The 18,782-nt window shown below is 47.6% G+C and overlaps 1 protein-coding gene across 10 annotated transcripts in view; it reads left to right on the forward strand.

The window, feature by feature from the left end:
• Positions 1 to 18,782, forward strand: part of ARVCF (ARVCF delta catenin family member) — a 602,431-nt gene that overhangs the window by 436,617 nt on the left and 147,032 nt on the right. For 7 of the 10 annotated variants that reach the window (XM_089490084.1, XM_089490092.1, XM_089490085.1 and 4 more), the window contains one exon: positions 1,351 to 1,853. In XM_089490084.1, the coding sequence (XP_089346210.1) occupies positions 1,351 to 1,853 (503 nt within the window). The remainder of the gene's footprint in view (positions 1 to 1,350; positions 1,854 to 18,782) is intronic. The other 3 variants (XM_089490086.1, XM_089490087.1, XM_089490090.1) reach the window with 1 other exon arrangement.

Genomic DNA, 18,782 nt, shown 5'->3' on the forward strand with positions numbered 1-18,782 from the left:
TCAGCATCCATAGTTCTTTGTGGGTTTTTCGGGCGATGTGGCCATGTTCTAGAAGAGTTTATTCCTGACGTTTTGTCAGCATCTGTGGCTGGCATCTTTAGAGAAATCTCTAAAGATGCCAGCCAGAGATGCTGGCGAGACGTCAGGAATAAACTCTTCTATAACATGGCCATATAGCCCGAAAAATTCACAAAAAAACTAATTAGAGAGATGTTTTTTTTTCTAGGAACGTCTAGGTTCTCCAGCACAACTCTAGCAGAGTTTCATTTGAATACCTAGTGATTCCTAGAGAGAACATATTACTCAAATCCACAAGTAGTCAAAGCCACAAAAGTGAAAGCTGCAAATGTGGAGGGCCAGCTGTACTTGGATGGGGGACCTCCAACAAATACCAGATTCTGGAGGCTCTATTTCAGAGGAAGGAACTGGCAAAACCACCTCTTGACTTTTCCTTGCCTTAAAAAAACCCTCTGAAATTCATGGGGTCTCCATAAGTCGACAGGCGGTATGGAGGCCCATACACACACATCCAGACCTCAGTCCCTGGAAATGAGAGCTATGTTTCCAGGCTTTTGCACTCTGTGTGTTTCCTCCTCCTGTTTGACACTTGAACATTCCCTAATTGTTGTCTGCATCTTTCACCATTAAACTGCATGGGCAAGATCTCGGAGGGGAAAGACAGAAAAGGTAAATTACAGTGAAAGAAAAAGTAGCAAATTAATAAAAAAAAAATTGAAAGCAGTGAACAGCCATTTGAGTTACCAACACTGTCTTGGAGCAGCGCTATATTCAAAGCATTGTGGGAAGTTTCAAATGATGTCTCATAGGACCAGGCACCAGGGCAGGTGTCACTACTGGTGGACTTTGTAAGAGAACTGGGGTCTTAGCGCAGTATGCCAGTTACTCAGTATACCAGTTACTTATAAAAACTGTTTAAAACAGTAGTGCATAGAAACAGTGCAAAAAAGTCAAATTGGGTCTGAAATATTAGAGAGAGGAGTAGCCTGCTCAAATACTCGGATGACTTATGTAGCATACGATATGTAGAGAGATCTTGTCGCACCTTTGAGGTTAACTGAAAGAAAGAAGTTGGCAGCATGAACTTTCATAGACTAATGTCTTCTTCCTCAAATGCGTTTGGTCCAAATGCATCTGAGGAAGTAGACATTAGTCTATGAAAGCTCATGCTGCCAACTTCTTTCTTTCAGTTGGTCTCAAAGGTGCTACAAGATCTCTGATTCTTCAGACTAAAATGGCTATATCTTTGAATTTTAGCATACAGTGTTTACAATGCTTAAAATTCTGAAGTGAGAATGCAGTCTATTGTTTTTCTTCTTTTTACTCTCTTAGCAGGGGCTATGAGGATCCTATTGAGACTGAGATTGTTGACGAGAGGATCCCCTACCTGCATGGTAGTTATGCCGCCCCCTTGGCGCAGCCTGAAAGAGGAAGCATGGCCAGCATTGACCGCCTGGGCAAGCGCTCTCCTTCCATCGACAGCATCCGCAAAGACCCACGGTGGCGGGACCCTGACCTCCCGGAAGTCATTGCCATGCTCAGCCACCCCATTGACCCAGTCAAGTCCAATGCAGCAGCATACCTCCAGCACCTCTGCTATGAGAATGATAAAATTAAGAAGGATGTGAGACACCTCAAGGGGATCCCAATCCTGGTGGGCCTGCTAGACCACCCAAAGCCAGAGGTGCACCGCAAAGCTTGTGGGGCTCTCAGAAACATATCTTATGGAAAGGATAATGAAAACAAAGTGGCAATAAAGAATTGTGACGGGATCCCAGCTTTGATCAGGTTACTGCGGAAGACAAATGACATGGAAGTGCGGGAACTCATTACAGGTCAGTGTCTGTATTATTACTTGTAGGAACCGCTTTTTCAGGGTGGTCTTTTATTAGTTTCACTGTTGTAATGATTGACTTACTGTATTTTTAAAAAGTAAATAAGTCATAAGATCTGTGAAGGATTAGACCAAACGCCTGTCTAAGCATTCTCTTCCAATGGTGGCCAGCCAAATGCCTCTGAGGATCGCACAAGCCAAACATGAAAGAAACAGTACCCTCTCTCTCATGTTCTGCAGGAATTGGTATTGAGATGCCTCAATGCTGGAAGTCATATAGCTGTCATAACTAAAAACCATTAATAGCCTCCACAAATTTATCTAATCCACATGTTAAGCTGTTCAGTTTGGTGGCCATCATTGTGTTTTGTGCATCAGATTCCATGCGCAGTGTGAATAATAATAATAATAATTTGTTTTATTTATATACCGCTATTCCAAAGATCATAGCGGTGAACAGCAAGTAAGCTAATTAGCAAGTAAGCAAGTAAGAAAGGCATGCTTTCTTTTGTCTGCTTTGAATGTTCCACCATTTGTTTTAATTGGGTGAACCAGAGTTTTAGTATTATGGGAGAGGGAGGAAAATGTCTCCCCATTCATTTTTTCCACACCGTACATCCGTTTATACTGGCTTGTCATGGCTTCACCTTACATACCATTTTTCTACGCTGAAAAGGTTCAGTTATTGTAACCACGTCCACATGCTTGCTGACACACTCAGAGAACTCCAAAAAGGTTATGAGATAGGATTAGCCTTTGCAGGATGGCTATCACTACTTTGTTTAAATTTATTTATCTATCCTGTAATCCTGTACCCTGTAGTAGAAGTTCTTCTTCTTCTTCTTCTTCTTCTTCTTCTTCTTCTTCTTCTTCTTCTTCTTAATATTCCACCATCCCTCCCAGAAACAGAATCTGAAGGTAAGACATATTGAATTCAGTGGCACTTCCTTCTGAATAAGTCATGAAGATTTCACTGTTACTTTAAAAATGTTATGTACAATTGCATTATCTTCCAAAGACATGCTTTTCAAAGTAGTGTATACAGCACATTTGTCTAAAATGTCAATTATTCATATTCTCAGTTTCCAAATAATGTCTGAAAAAGTAATACAACAAAACACATAGGCCGGAATGCAATGATGTACCTGTATTTCCATTGAATCCCACTGCTTCTACCAAATTCTGCCCCATATGCTATCATAGTTTAAAGCCCATAATAGGCTGTTACTTTGTGGCCTGAAAGGCTGGTAATGATACCCTACAGGCCGGTTCTGGATGTCTCGCTAGAGAGGTTCCCAAACTTTTTGGCTAGACCATAGTTTGAAGTTGGCTTGTTTTAGACAAACCATCATTAAAACCAAGCCACTTTTTTAATCTAGTTGAACTCGAAGGGGAAAAGAAAATGGATGAGAGGAAAGATAGGGAAGGGAGGTCTTGTTGAAGCTCATTCTTATCCTGTTGAACTTTGGTTAGTGTGGTGCCTAAATATCGTTCTTGTTATATGACTGAGGCGCAGTACAGACCGCCAAGAAACGGTGGCCTGCAGGCACCCATTTTAACTCTGGAGGGATGCCGCAGCAGCTAGACTGCGTGACATCCCTCCGGAGTTAAAAGAACCTGGTTTTTCTTCTTCGTGGTCTCTGCGAATCATACAAATGGGTTGTACTGCGCCTGCGCAGTGCCTTCGGAAACTTCTGGAATCACTAGGCAAAGTACACTTTGCAACATGCTGAAACTTTTTGGCGGTAACCCCGCCCATCCCCTATAAAACCTCCGTTCCCGCTCTTTTCCCCAGTTCCTTTTTTCCGCCGCGTTAGCTGCCACTGGGAACTTCGCTCTCTGCTTTAGAAAGGAATCACTGGAAAAATTGACCTCGGACCGTTTTTTGACTCTTCTCTGCCTAGCCCTCGATCTGATTTTGGCATTTAGACCCGGACTGTGTTTGACCTCGCATTTGCCTCTCCCTCGGACTTGTTTCCTCGCTCGTTGCCGACCCGGACCGTCTGACTTCGCTCCCCGGATCATGCCATCAGTGCCCTTTAAGAAGTGCTCCGTTTGTGGGGGTAAGATTCCCGGCCAGGATCCCCATTCCTCCTGCCTTCTGTGCTTGGGAGAGACTCACGTTCCGGCTTCTTGCGCCTTGTGCAAGTCTCTAACCCCTCAAGCGAGGAAAAATCGGGAGACCAGGTTGAAGGCTGCTATTTACACTAAAGTCTTCACCTCGGGGGCAATGTCTTCCGTGGGAGCTTCATCTTCGGCCGCGACCCCCCTGCCGACCCTTGCCGAGACTCCGACTCAGCCGCCACCGGTTGACCCGCCGGCCCCCTCCGGGGATGGCCTGTCTGAACCCCAGGGCCCGATTGAACCCGTCCCCAAGCCTCCCAAGAAGGACAAGAAACATAAGAAAATCCCTAAGGAGAGCCGGACCACCGATAAGGACTCGAGCTCCCATAAGGGTTCTGCCTCGAGCTCCTCTGCCCCGAAGGCGCCCACTTCTACCACTCCGAAGTCGGGTTCCGCTTCGAGGCCTTCGTCTGTTAAGACTTTGAAGTCTCCGGGAGCGGCTAAGTCTCCAACTGGAGTCCACGTCTCATCTAAAAGACCCCGATCTTCCTCTTTGGACGACGACCGTCAACCGTCTAGACGACATCTGTCCCTGGACCGAAGCCAGGACGACACTCGACAGGTCCGCCCGGAGGTCCGTTCCGACACGGTACGCAGGCACTCGGATGCCGACCGTAGGCCGTCGGATGCCGACTCCCGACCATCAGACCCGCGCCTGGCGGCCAAGAAGGCAAAGACCTCGACCTCCGGGTCGCACGTCACAGATTCCAGCCGTGGGGACCGTCCTCGTGATCTGGCTTCGGGATCCCGACCTCTGCCTACCTTCCGTCATGCTTCCGAGGAAGCTGTTCAACTCCTCTCGGAACCGGCTTCTCCTGCGGGCTCCAGGGATGACCGTCGCTCCCCGACTCCGATGCCTACCCGCACACGTCGGGTTGTGTCTCCGTCTCCACCCAGAGACCCTCAGCCGGAGTACTACTACGATTCTGAAACGGGGAGGTATTACAGACTAGTCCCTCAAGAGGATGTAGAGTCTCTCCTCGAGCATCGGGACCGGAGACCCAGACCAAGAGCCTCTTCCAGACCCTCCAGAGTGTCTGCATTTTCACCCCACCGAGTAGAGGCCGCTGCTGACCCGGATGTCGTGAACCTCGAATCTGATGAGGAAACAGCTTCCCAGGCCCGTTATCGCCCGAGACACGACTCACTCTCTTCCCGGGACGATGACTACCAGCCGGCCAACCAGGACTTTGCCCAACCGGGGGCAGTTTCCCCGTCCGACGACGTCCGAACCTTTGCGGAGCACGTCATCAAAATGGGCAATGCTCTGGACATTAAGATCTCTCAAACTGAAGAGGAAGCCTCGGACCCGATTGAGAGACGGGTCCATGGTCGATTGCCTACCCCACCGGCAATACCTTTTCTTCCCTCCTTGGAGAAGTTGGCCAGGCGCTCTTGGGAGGCCCCTGCATCCACGGCATCCAACAACAGGAAGGTCGAGTCCCTCTATAGGATTTCACCGCCGACTCCGTCTTGGCTGTTTGGACACCCCAAACAAAGTTCAGCCATTGTAGAGGGCTCGCAATGTGCGTCCACCCCGAAGGCTTCCTTGATGCCATCCGACAAGGAAGCTAAGAAGGTTGACGCCTTAGCTAAGAAGGCTTACTTCTCTTCGGCGTTGGGCATGAGAGTGGCAAATTACAACGCATGCATGGGCGCGTACATACAGTGGCTCATGGAAAAAGTGTCCCCTCTAATTCCGGACTTACCTGATGAGTCTCAAGCTATCCTCTCGGAAGTCCGCGACGAGGCCCACTCGATTGGAGGATGGCTCATCACTTCAGCCAGACATGCCACTGACTGTTCCGCTAAGTCTATGGCGGCTGCCATAGCACTCCGCAGACACGCTTGGCTAAGGTCTTCGGACCTAAACCAGAATGCTCGCTCGACCATCGAAGACATGCCCTTCGACGAGGACGGCCTCTTCCATCGCGAGACGGACGAGAAACTTAACTTCAAATATAGGATGAGGACCGCTGCTAAGAAGCACGGTATGTCTTCTTCCCCCCAGTCGTCTTCTCGCAAGCGCTTCACTGCTGTACGCCAGTGGTATGGCCAGGGCCAGAGGCCCTACCAACAAGATCGGCCTTACCAGCGGGATCAAGCCAGACAGCGCTTCCCGTCCCAGTCTTCCTCCTCCTCGGGCCGTCGGTCGGGGCCCAAATACAAAAAGAATTACAGGAGGCAAGATTCGGACCCGGCTAAGAAGAGGAACTGATGGGACGCAGCGTACTCCGTCGCTTCTCCTGCTCCTTCCTTTCTGGACAGACTGAGGCCCTTTTCTAACACCTGGGCCGCAATCACCACCAATTCTTGGGCCCTCACCATCGTCTGTAGGGGTTATGCCCTTGAATTTGAGGAGCTCCCACCAACTGGAGCTATTCTGTCCACTCCCCCCTCAGACACCCGTTATTTTACGGTCCCGAAACCTGATGGGGGAGTCAGACCCATATTGGACCTTAGACAATTGAATGCTTACTTGTCTTATCGTCGTTTCCGGATGGTAACGCTTGCTTCTATTTTACCTTTGTTGCAGCAGGACCTGTGGTTTGCAACGATCGACTTAAAGGACGCTTACTTCCATGTCAGCATCCGGGAGTCCCACCGCAGGTTTCTGGCGTTCGCAGTCGGGACGGACGTCTACAGATACAACGTCCTCCCCTTCGGCCTTTCTACTGCTCCTCGCATCTTCACCAAGTGCATGGCGCCCGTGGTTGCTCACCTACATCGCCGCGGCATGAGAGTCTTCCCGTACCTCGACGACTGGCTCCTCGTGTCCCCTTCACGTCAAGAGCTACAACGACACACCTCAGAGACACTCGAGCTCTTACGAGACCTGGGCCTAGTGGTCAATCTCGAGAAATCCCAGTTGCTCCCCACCAGGCAAATAAAGTTCATCGGGTCCCTCCTCGACTCAAACAGTTGTATGGCGTTTCTACCTCCGGACCGTTTCCACGCCTTGGCCCGGGCCGTCAGCAGATGCACCACCCGGAGGCGGGTTTTGGCAAGGGACGTCCAGGTGGCGTTGGGTCACATGGCGTCGACAACATTTGTTACTCCGTGGTCAAGGCTTCGGGCTCGACCACTGCAGTCATGGTTCCTGTCGGTTTTCGATCTGGAAAGAGACCCCCCCTCCCGCAGGCTCACCGTACCAAGATCAGTCATTCGCTCCCTCCGTTGGTGGCTCGACTGCCAGAACGTCTGCGCCGGCATGCCCTTTTCGCCGCCCCAGCCAGAGTTGGTGTTGACCACGGATGCATCGGAAGACGGTTGGGGTGCTCACGCCTTAGACCTATGGGCCAAAGGCATCTGGTCCCTGGACGAGAGGACACTCCACATCAACGCATTAGAACTGTTGGCGGTGGAAAAGGCCTTAAAAGCTTTCGAGTCCTCACTGTCGGGAAAAGTTGTCCAGCTCAGGACGGACAACACCACGGTGATGTACTACCTGAACAAGCAAGGAGGCACCAGGTCACGCACCCTTCTAGACATCACGCTCCGACTTTGGGACTGGTGCATCGCCCGGGACATTTTACTTCAGGCAGTCCACTTGCCGGGCGCCGAAAACTCTCAGGCGGACCTACTAAGCAGGTCCCCCTCGTCATGTCACGAGTGGAGGCTCCACCCAGAGACTGTACACGACCTCTTTACTCGATGGGGAACCCCACAGATAGATCTGTTCGCGACCGTGTACAACTCCCATTGTCCCCAGTTCTGCTCCCGGACGCCGGACGACCACTCCCTCGGGGATGCGTTCGGGTTCCGATGGTCGGGGATAGCACTCTACGCCTTTCCCCCCTTCCCATTGATCACCAGGACGGTCTCCAAGATGATCTCAGAGGCGGCGGACGCGATCCTGATCACGCCTTGGTGGCCCGGACAGCCCTGGTTTCCTTGCCTTCTTCACCTCTCTCGAGCCAACTTTCTCCGGCTCGAACCCAGGCCGGATCTCCTCACGGTTCAAGGAGGTCGGGTTCGACACCCGGATATCGAGACCCTTCCCCTGGTGGCATGGAAAATCCATCCTTAGCCCAGCTACCGGCCTCGGTACGGAATGTCATCTTGGCTGCCCGGAAGCCGGCCACCCAAAAATCCTACAGACTTAAGTGGAACAGATTTCTGCGGTTCCTGTCTGACAGACGCCTCTCCCTGGCCCAGGTGAATACTTCGGTGGTCCTGGAATTCCTGATGTCCCTGATTGATGCGGGCCTCTGTGTCACTTCTGTGAAGTGCTACCTGTCTGCTATCTGCTCGTCCTTCCAGTTTGATGGGAAGCCCTCCTTTTTTAAGGACCCCCTAGTAAAAGGATTCCTAAGGGGCTGCAATAATTTACACCCCCAGGTGTCCTTACCGACTCCGGCCTGGAGTCTCGAGACGGTGTTGGGGACCTTACAATCTAGGCCATTTGAACCTCTAGCCACCACGGACATTAGGCTTTTAACTTGGAAAACGGTGTTTCTAGTGGCTATTACCTCTGCCCGCCGTGCGGGCGAACTTTGTGCCTTACGTCGGGACCAACCCTTTCTTAGGTTCCACTTGGACAAGGTAGTTCTCAGGACAGATATTTCCTTTTTACCCAAGGTTGTTTCCACCTTCCATATGTGCCAGGATATTGTTTTACCGACCCTGGCACCGAACCCGACTACCGATACCGAGCGGGCCCTTCACTCCCTGGACGTTCGTAGGGCACTAGCCTTTTACCTGGACAGAACTAGGGACTCGAGTCGCTCTGAGAGACTGTTCCAGTGCTACTCGGGACCGAAGAGAGGGTCGCCCGTGTCTGCTCAGAGACTTTCTAAGTGGGTTTCGAGTACCATTGCCCTATCTTATGAACTCGTGGGCAAGCCCTTGCCGACCAGGATTCGCTCCCATGCCACAAGGGCGGTAGCGGCCTCTTCTGCTTTCCTGTCTGGTATACCTTTGGACGATATCTGCAAGGCTGCCGTCTGGTCTCAACCTTTAACTTTTATTAAGCATTACAGGTTGGACACTAGGGCCAAAAAGGACGCCGCTTTCGGGAGGGCTGTCTTGGTATCAGGACTACACTGATTATGCTTGGCTGTCGACTTTGTTCCATACCGGCAGCCTGAGTTTCTTTAAGGACTCAATGTCTGGTTTCGAGGTCCTCGTTGGGAATGTTTCATGAGGTGGGATTTCTTTGCAAGTTTATAAAACAAACCATCAATTCTTATACTTGTATTCAGTTATCTTTATTAACCATTACTTACTGGTTACAGAGGTGTCATGACACTCCCGCCTCCACTGACCTTAGCTTGCCAGTCTCAACCCATTTGTATGATTCGCAGAGACCACGAAGAAGAAGGACAGGTTGCTTACCTGTAACGGTATTTCTTCGAGTGGTCATCTGCGAATACATACAAATCCCGCCCATCCTCCCCTCAGTGTCCTGCTCTGATTGGCTCTGTTTTAGTCGCCTACACGGCGGAAAATTGCGGAACTGGGGAAAAGAGCGGGAACGGAGGTTTTATAGGGGATGGGCGGGGTTACCGCCAAAAAGTTTCAGCATGTTGCAAAGTGTACTTTGCCTAGTGATTCCAGAAGTTTCCGAAGGCACTGCGCAGGCGCAGTACAACCCATTTGTATGTATTCGCAGATGACCACTCGAAGAAATACCGTTACAGGTAAGCAACCTGTCCTTCTGGGTTCTTCTCCCGGTGCCCTAGTTATGTCACAAGTGCACCAATGCGTGGTCCCTAACCCTAAAATCGGTTGGTGTGCGGTCCCTAACCCTAAAATTGGTGCCAGGACGGCTCATTTGGGCCGTCTGTTTCAGCCTGATACTCAGTACCAAGATCCATTTGTTAGGTATTGGTGTCTAGTAAGCTTAGGTATAAATTTCACATATGCCTATAATTGCTTCAAATCTCAGGCTGGCAATCCTCCAGATCATTACTGTTTCAGCAGTGGAAGTGACGTCTAGCACAGGGAAAACCTTCCATCCCGTGCCTTGAATTACCTAGCCCAGGGGTCGGCAACCTACGGCCTGCGGGCCGGATGCGGCCCGGTGAGGCCTTAGGACCGGCCCCAGCCCGGTCCTGCTGCTGATTGCCGCCCCCGCCGCAGCTTCTGTGCTGCTCCGGGCGCCATTTTGAGTTCGCCCCCCCCCCCCAGTTGTCTGAGGGACAGCAACCCGGCCCCTGGCTCAAAAAGGTTGCCTACCCCGGATAGCCAAATAACCTTACATGGATGTATAGCTGTCTTTCGTCTTTTGCCTTTGAAACATTTCAGATCAGAGGCAGGCAACCTTTTGTCCTCCACTACAGATACCATCACCAGTGACAATTATTCCCGGTGGCTAGGACTGATGGAGATTGCCTGGCTCAGGTTTAAATAACCTGCAATAGTTGATTCATTGTCGTCTTGGTTTATTTTGTAGATACAAGCTTCTTCCTTAAAAAGAATGTGTAAAAAACCCAAGCAAACCCCAATCCGTTAATTGTCCTACAGTGGCAGCACTTTGTCAGAAGCTAATTTTCAGAAATGTGCCCATTTGAATACTTTAGATTAGAAAATGGAATAATTTTACCTGCACGGCAAGTATTTCACTTCTAGATGAAAGCATTCTCAAGTTTGCACTTTTCATGTTAAATGGGAGGAATGGGAGGTGATCTTGAATCTTAATTAGTGAATTAATTTTGCACTTTGAACACAAGGCTGTGCAAGAGGATTATCGGGGCCAAAGAAGCAGACAGCGATTTGGAATGTTAGGAATTGTGTAAATGGCTTTAAAGGAGTAAATCACAAGCATGGGTTAGTGGAGCCAACACGGATCAAGACCTGGCAGTTGACCCTGGCTGTAATCCTAACCATGCCTTATAACAGATGGAACTGAGTGGCCTGCATCCCCCAGAGCCCTACCATTACCATTTTTATTTTATTTTATTTTTTGGAAAATCACACTACCAGAAGCCTCCATGGGCAGGTTTCTCCTATGAAATATGTATCCTCACACCTTGTTTTGGTCCAGATACTCATTCATTTATTTATTTCAAGGATTTATATCCCACTTTTCTCCCACAATGGGATTCAAAGCAATTCAAAGTAGTTTTTTGGAAAGCCAGAAATGACCCAGTTCACTTCTATTTCATTTGAAAAAGGAAGCACAACTGCCAGTCTCAGAGGTGATAGAAAATGGCTTCAAGTCCCTCACAGTTAAACTGAGTCTGCCTTACTTTGGACATATCATGAGACAACATGACTAACTGGAAAACACGATAAATGCTCAGGAATGTGGAAAGCAGCAGGAAATATGGAAGGCCACATGACAAGTGGATGGATTAAATCTTGGAAGCCACGATTGCCCTGAGTTTGCAAGAGCTGTTGATGACCAGAGCTCTTGGAAGTCTTTCATTCATAGGGTCACCATAAATTTAAGCTTACTTAAATGGCACAGAAACAACATCAGATGTCTGAAACTCAGGGGAGCCACTGCTAGTCAGAGCATACAGAGTTGGACTAAATGGACAGCTATTCTGACCAGATGTATAGTGGCTTCCTATGTTACTCTCAAGACAAAGTATCACTCCTTCTAATCTCAGACTCAGGGAATGAGTGCCCAGAGAGGGATAGCTGCAAGTTTGGGATATATCTGAGATTTGCAGAAATACAAAGAATATATTCAAGAGGTGAACAGAACAAAAGGTGCCATGCCTTCCTCCAATTCCAGTGTGGAGGTAGGATGCCGTGTGAATACCAGAAGCCATGAAGTGTGTCAGTTAAAACATAAACATGGAATGCAATTTTGAATAAAGTAAAAAAAAAAAATTGAAGTGATTTTAGTGGAGCCATGAAAAGCAAAGTTAGGTAGTGTGGTATCTCCAGATGTACTACAGTGTGGTACCTCCAGATGGCCAGTGGTCAGGGAAGATGGGGTTTGTGGTCATACCATCTGGAGAGCTCCAGGTTGCTCACTCCTTCCAGTATCCTGGAGGACCTTATGGCTGGCTGGTTGGCTGGAACTCTGAACAAGGGCATACCTCTTTGCTGAAGCATTTTTAGTTTCAGGTCCCACTTGTAGATTTATATATTTAAAAGATTTTTAAAAAAATCTCCACATGACATATATCACCTGTTGTTTGTTTGTTTTTCCAAAGATCACCGGGATTTGTGTGATCTACTTTTTTGCCTTGCCAAACGCACAGTGCTTACTAGGCACATCACGAAATGAGCCACAGCTAGCAACAATTCTTAATTCTTTTTTCCCCCATGCTTTGAGTTGGACACGATCTCTTGGGCCCCTGGCAGAGTGATGTATTTCAGCTGATCATTGACTGATTCTCGATATGGGGAAGAATGAAAGCAGGCCTGATAAGGAAAGTAATATGTTGTGATTCCGGAAAGCAGCAAAAGGTCTTATTTTATTCTGACTGATAAGGCTTGGCATGGAACAAATGTTCCCATTGGAGATACTGGACATGAGGCTTCCATTATACTGCTTGGATCGGCAGCTGAGAAGTTGGGAGCTTTAACAAGCTTTTTCTTCTTTGGGTCCTCATTCCAATGTAATATCTCTGGATTAGTTGGAAATGTGAAGCTCTGTGGCCATGGCATGTTCCTGTTTGGCAGACGAATCCCTAATTCTTTAGACCAGAAACTCTGTTTCTATATCTTCACTGAATCTGTTCTTGAATACATTACCTCTAGACCTGTCCTCTGCCACAGATCCGAGCGGTCCAGGAAATTGTGCCTCACTTCTCTTGTTTTGAAAGAAGCTGTATTAGGAGCGAGACCCTCGCTTGGCCTCTTGCCACTTGGGGCTTGTGATCCATTGCTGCGGCTTTCTTAAAAACAAAGAAAGGTTGCCTACATTTTATATTCCCCTCAGGTGTCTGCATGATCAACTTGCAGTCAGAAAAGCTGAGACGGAGTATTATTTTTTTTGAGGGGGAGTGGGCAGAATGTGAGCGGAGGGAAAGGTGTTGAGAAACGGGGTGTTACTCTCACCCTTCTTGCTGCTGTGGCTTGTTCCTGTGATTTTGAAGGTGGTAGCGATTACCTAAAGACCCTAAAGATCCTAAAGTGCAAAGACATTACATGGAATGCTAAAGTTAGGATCGCCCAAACCATTGTATTCCCTATTGCCATGGATGGATGTGAGAGCTGAGCAATGAGGAACGCAGATGGAAAGAAAATCAACTTATGTGAGATGTGGTGCTGGAGACGAGTGCTGAGGATCCCATGGACAGCCAAAGAGATGAACAAATTGGTCCTAGAACAGATAAAGTCCAACCTCTCCCTGGAAGCCAGGATGACTAAATTGAGGTTGTCGTACTTTGGACACACCATAAGACTCATTAGAAAAGGCAATGATGATGGGAAAAGTGGAAGGCAGCAGCAGAAGGGGACGGCCACAGACCAGATGGATAGACTGTTAGGGAGGTCCTGGGTCTGAATTTACAGGACCTAGGAAGAGCAGTGGAGGCTGGGGAGTCTTGGAGGTGCCTTACCTTCAAGCGATTACCCTTTCTGAACACAGTTTCTCTTAAATACTCTTCATTAGAAGAAATCACATTGAGGGCAGGAAGCTCTAACAACCAGAGTAAGGTTGAAAGAAAACAAAAAGAGAACCCTCCCCCCATATACTTAAGGTCCTTACGTTGAGGTCTTGGTGAAGGCACATCAGACTGAGCATAGGAGAGCAAAACACTGCTTAAAGTGTGAAAGGGATCCAGGAGTCCAAGTAGACCACAAGTTGAACATGAGTCAACAGTGCGTTGTGGCAGTTAAAAAGGCCAATGCAATTTTAGGCTGCATCAATGGAAATATAGTGGCTAGATCAAGGGAAATAATAGGGTCCCTCTATTCTGCTTTGGTCAGGCCCCACCTGGAATATTGTGTCCAGTTCTGGGCACCACAATTCAAAAAGGATGTTGAGAAACTGGAGCGTGTCCAAAGGAGGGCGACTAAAATGGTGAAGGATCTGGAAACCATGAAGCCTGATGAGGAACGCCTTAGGGAGCTGGGAATGTTTAGCCTGGAGAAGAGAAGGTTAAGAGGTGATATGATAGCCCTGTTTAAATATTTGAAGGATTGTCTTATTTACGAGGGAGCTAGCTTGTTTTCTGCTGCTCCAGAGAATAGGACACCATGGAGCAATGGATGCAAGCTACAGGAAAAGAGATTCCAGCTCAACATTAGGAGGAACTTCCTGACAGTAAGGGCTGTTCGACAGTGGAACACACTCCTTCCTCAGAGTGTAGTGGAGTCTCCATCCTTGGAGGTCTTTAAGCAGAGGCTGGATGGCCATCTGTTGGGGATGCTTTGATTGAGAGTTCCTGCATGGCAGAATGGGGTTGGACTGGACGGCTCTTGCAGTCTCCACTGTGGAATATAAGAATGAGGGTAAGTGTAAGAGGTTTGGTGTTAACTGCCCTCAAGTCGACTTGAGAAATGTCACGTTGAAGCTGGAGCAAGCTTGTTTTCTGCTGCTCCAGAGAATAGGGCCAGGAGCAATGGGTTCAAACAACAGGAGAAGAGATTCCACCTCAACCTCCACCTTTTAAATTCATGTGTATTTTAACTGATGTGGTGTGTCTATGAATTGTTGTTGTTCCCTGCCTCGATTCATAGGGAGAGGCGAGTAAAAAATGATGATGATGATGATGATGATGATATAATTAATAATATAACTGTTATAACACTTTCTCCCGTTCGCTCTCCCAACCCTCCCCTGGCTACAACCTGCAAACAGTATTAGGCATTTTTTTTCTTTAGGAGAGAAAAATGTATAAAGGTTAACTTTCGAAAGACACATTACTATCAGGGTTTCAGGCCTCCTAAAATATTATTATGCAAAACTTGAATGTAAGCCCCCAGCCACTGGGCCAGCGGCTTTTAATTGTTTGCAAAGTGAGAATTTAATACAGATTCTCCTGCTTTTCTAGCCATGCAGAGCAATCATAATCTTCTTTGAAAAGAATAAACCTTATTGCCGAAGCCAGTGTTTGATGTTAACAATAGCTGATTTAAAAATATGTTGAGCTGGAAATCTTCAGCCATTTGGGAGCACACTTTGTGACAGAATCAAAAAAAAGTTTCCCTGACTGGTATGGGAAGCCCTTCAGTGCATCTCTTGCAAATTAATGTGTGTGATCAAGATACCGTTTAGAAAGACAAAGTCAACAACAACAACAAAAGCCAAACTCAACAACCTTCTCTCAGTCCTCCAGTCTACACATCCCACTAACAAGAGACAATTCTGTTAGATAAGCACGCTTTTCTGTTAGGGACAAATGTAAATAAATAAAGGTCTTTTCATGGGGATGTTCTATTGAGGTCTTGTCTGCATGGGTCTAAAGGCTTGTTCTCCCCTCCACCCCACAAGTTCTGGTGTTGTGCTTTGTGGATGACACATGTCCCAAACCCCCTTCTGGTGCAAGCAGTCTGGATGACATCCAGCACATTCTGCACCAGAACCAGGGTTTAAGAACCTTAAACTTCATTTACCTGTTATTTCGGATCTTGCTGGAAGATTCAGAGTCCTCCATTTCTACACTGCGCTGGCTGTCTGCACTGGCATATTGCTGACCTACCTGAGGCATCTGCCACCACCGCAGTTCTCTTGTTCTAGGGTCAGAATAAGGTGCCCAACCATGTGATTATCTCTGGGCACATTGTCCTGACCTCAGAAGTGAGTGACCCGTTGCAATGGTGGATGCACTAGCTGGCTCAGGGGTCTGCTCATCTAGACAGCTGTTGCGGTGTGGGAATAATGGAGTAACGGAGGGAGGTCAGGGCTATTCTGGGCTGCCTCCCATAGTATCTTGGCCCGTGCAGACATGGCCTGCATTTGTATTTAAGGAAGCTTTCAGAAACTACCAAGATCATACTTGATTATACATTGTGTCTAGATCAAGGGAAGTCATAGTGCCACTCTATTCTGCTCTGGTCAGGCCTCACCTGGAATCCTGTGTCCAGTTCTGGGCACCGCAGTTCAAAAAGGATGTTGAGAAACTAGAACGTGTCCAAATGAGGGCAGCCAAAATGTCTGGAAACCAATGTGGAGAGACTGGGTATGTTTAGCCTGGAGAAGAGAAGGTTAAGAGGTGATATGATAGCCCTATTTAACTATTTGAAGGGATGTCATACTGAAGATGGAGCAAGCTTGTTTTCTGCAGCTCCAGAGAGCAGGACCCGTAGCAGTGGATTCAAATTAGAGGAAAAGAAATTGCATCTCAACGTTAGGAAGAACTTCCTGAAAGTAAGGGCTGTTCAACAGTGGAACATACTCCTTCCTTGGAGTGTAGTGGAGTCTCCTTCCTTAGAGGTCTTTAAGCAGAGGCTGGATGGCCATCTGTCAGGGATGCTTTGACTGAGAGTTCCTGCATGGCAGAATGGGGTTGGACTGGATGGTCCTTGACGTCTCTTCTAATTCTATGATTTTATGATTCTACTTTCATTCTGAATGGAAGTTTATGCTCTGTTGTACATGTTCAGACTTGGTGTTGTTTGTTGCCCCTTTCAATGTTTAATGAGCAATATTGTGTTCTGTACAGAGGAAATGAGCCCCAGTTTACCAACTTCTCTTATATTACATTAGACGCAGTGGGGTGGGAGGGTGCCAGTGGTGCATTAGAAGAAGCAGTTTGCCAATCCGTCTTTGGAAGGGGTGGCTTCAAGCCGTCACCTCTTGCCAGTCTGTCCTCCCCCCCCACCACAGTTTGCATTAGAACCTTTGAGCACCTTTGAGACTAACTGAAAGAAAGAAGTTGGCAGCATGAGCTTTCATAGACTCCAGTCTACTTCCTCTGATGCTTTTGGTGTGCTGTATGTCCCATTTCCTATTCCTCACTCTTACCTCCATCCTACCATTTTACATCAGCCTCCCCGTGTTAGCTCAGCCCCTCCATTCTAACACTGGGCGGCTGTTTGCATCCTAGCTTGTCCCACACTGCAGCTCGGTGCACATTGCTCACTTTCAGTGCCTCATTCTGACCTCAGAGCAAGCGATGCACAGCAGCTTTGGGTGGCAGAGTGGGACCCATTTCAAACAGCCACCTGGCATCCAAACTGAGGGGTCTGGATCTTCCAGGAATATCCAAAGCAAACAGGGATTTTAAAAAATGCATTTCAGTGGGGTATACCCTGGGTTTGGCACTGAACGGACTGGACGTTGTCTGGTCAGTTTGCACCAGACCCAGGGTTTGGGCCCTAAGTTGTCCAGACTTCTTGCCTAGAGGATGAGAGGAGGAAGGCTGGTTTAACTGGCCCTGGCAGACACAGTCCCAGAGTCACATTTCATTGAAGAATTTGCACAGAACTGCAAGGTAGCCGTGTTAGGACATTGTCACCCAGAGAGTTTAAAACAGTGTCCCAGCCAACTGCCATGAATAGGCCTTTTTTAATGAACAAAAACCAACTGGGATTGTCCCAAGAAATCTATTGTATTTTGCCATGCGGGGGGGGGGGGGGGGGGGGGGAGTTGGACAGGGATGCCACAGTTGTTGTTTTACACTTCCATAGTTTGTAATGGAATAGCTTGTAATTTGCGATTAATTTCTCATTCTGTTGTTCTGAATGGTTAGCTCTTAGGAGCTAATTTATTCTTTTTTTAAATTTCTGTTAAATTAATTTGCTTAAATGCTAAATTGACCTTTTTGAAAGAAAGAAAGAAAGAAAGAAAGAAGGCGGGGGGGGGAGAGAAAAATCCATATTAATATAATTACTGTCTTGCCAAAAGTGCACATAAGCTCTAAAGCAGTAAGTGAAGTCTATCAAGGAAACAAATACAGTGATTAATGTCCTTGCTAGCAGCAAGAATCTGAAGAATAAAAGCAGGTAAGAGTGGTTTGGGCTAAAGAGGCAGGTTTCAATTGACTGCTTTGGCTTATTGGAGTCTCGGCAGTGTTCTCTTGGCTGTTCCAGGCAGCATTATATTTCTGGAGAGGTCCAAAAATGGCACTGCGCTAAGGAGCCTTGCCCTGCTCATTAATGCTAAAGTATGTGCACAGATTACTGTTAGTTAGTGGTGAAAGGAAAGCAACCTGTACATGAACAGAGGCATTTTTCTTATGAGTTCACGTGTGCCAAAAAGTTTTAACCAGCTGGCTGAGTGCTACATTTGCTAATTTGGAATTGAGAAATATGGTGCTTGACTCAAGAACTTCCATGGAGCCGGCCCCTGATATTTCCTGCTTTTCTCTATGGTGCAGATGATCTAGATAGCATTAGTGCTCTCTTCTCCTGAGTCCCTGCAAGGGTGATGTTCATGCTGGGCACCAGTTTCCTTATGTTCTCTCTAAGACGTTGTCAAAATGAAGATAGGAAGCATTATGTTTTGCTCGTGCCCTCACCTATATTTGACTTCATAATGATGCTGTGTAGCAATGCTTCCCACATGAGGAGTTGAATTTTCATGGAAGGAAAGTGAGAGCAATAGCAGGACAGAATAGCAATAGCATTTACATTTGTATACCACTTATCGGTGAACTCAGCACTCTCTAAGCAGTGTACATTCTGTAAGCCAATTGCCCCCAACAAGTTGGGGACTCATTTTACCTACCTGTGAAAGTATGGAAGGCTGAGTCAACCTTGGAGAACTGGGATCACACTCACAACATTGTGGCTGTAGTACTGGCATTTTAACCACTGCGCCACCAGGGCTCCTGTTGATAAATTCACCCACCACCGCCATACAGATATTTATCTTTTGAAATCATCAAAATACTCCCCTTAGTTTTTCAGCCTGCAGACATTTTTGGTGTCTGCCCTGGCCAGAATACCGCTGAGCAGCGTTGAGTATTCTGGCCCCAGAGTTGCCCCAGTGTCCCCCCATTACCTGGGCACT

The sequence above is a fragment of the Sceloporus occidentalis genome, unplaced genomic scaffold (assembly GCF_023333645.1).
Source record: "Sceloporus occidentalis isolate IW3139 unplaced genomic scaffold, rSceOcc1.0.p SCAF_41, whole genome shotgun sequence".
NCBI classification, from domain to species: Eukaryota; Metazoa; Chordata; class Lepidosauria; order Squamata; family Phrynosomatidae; genus Sceloporus; species Sceloporus occidentalis.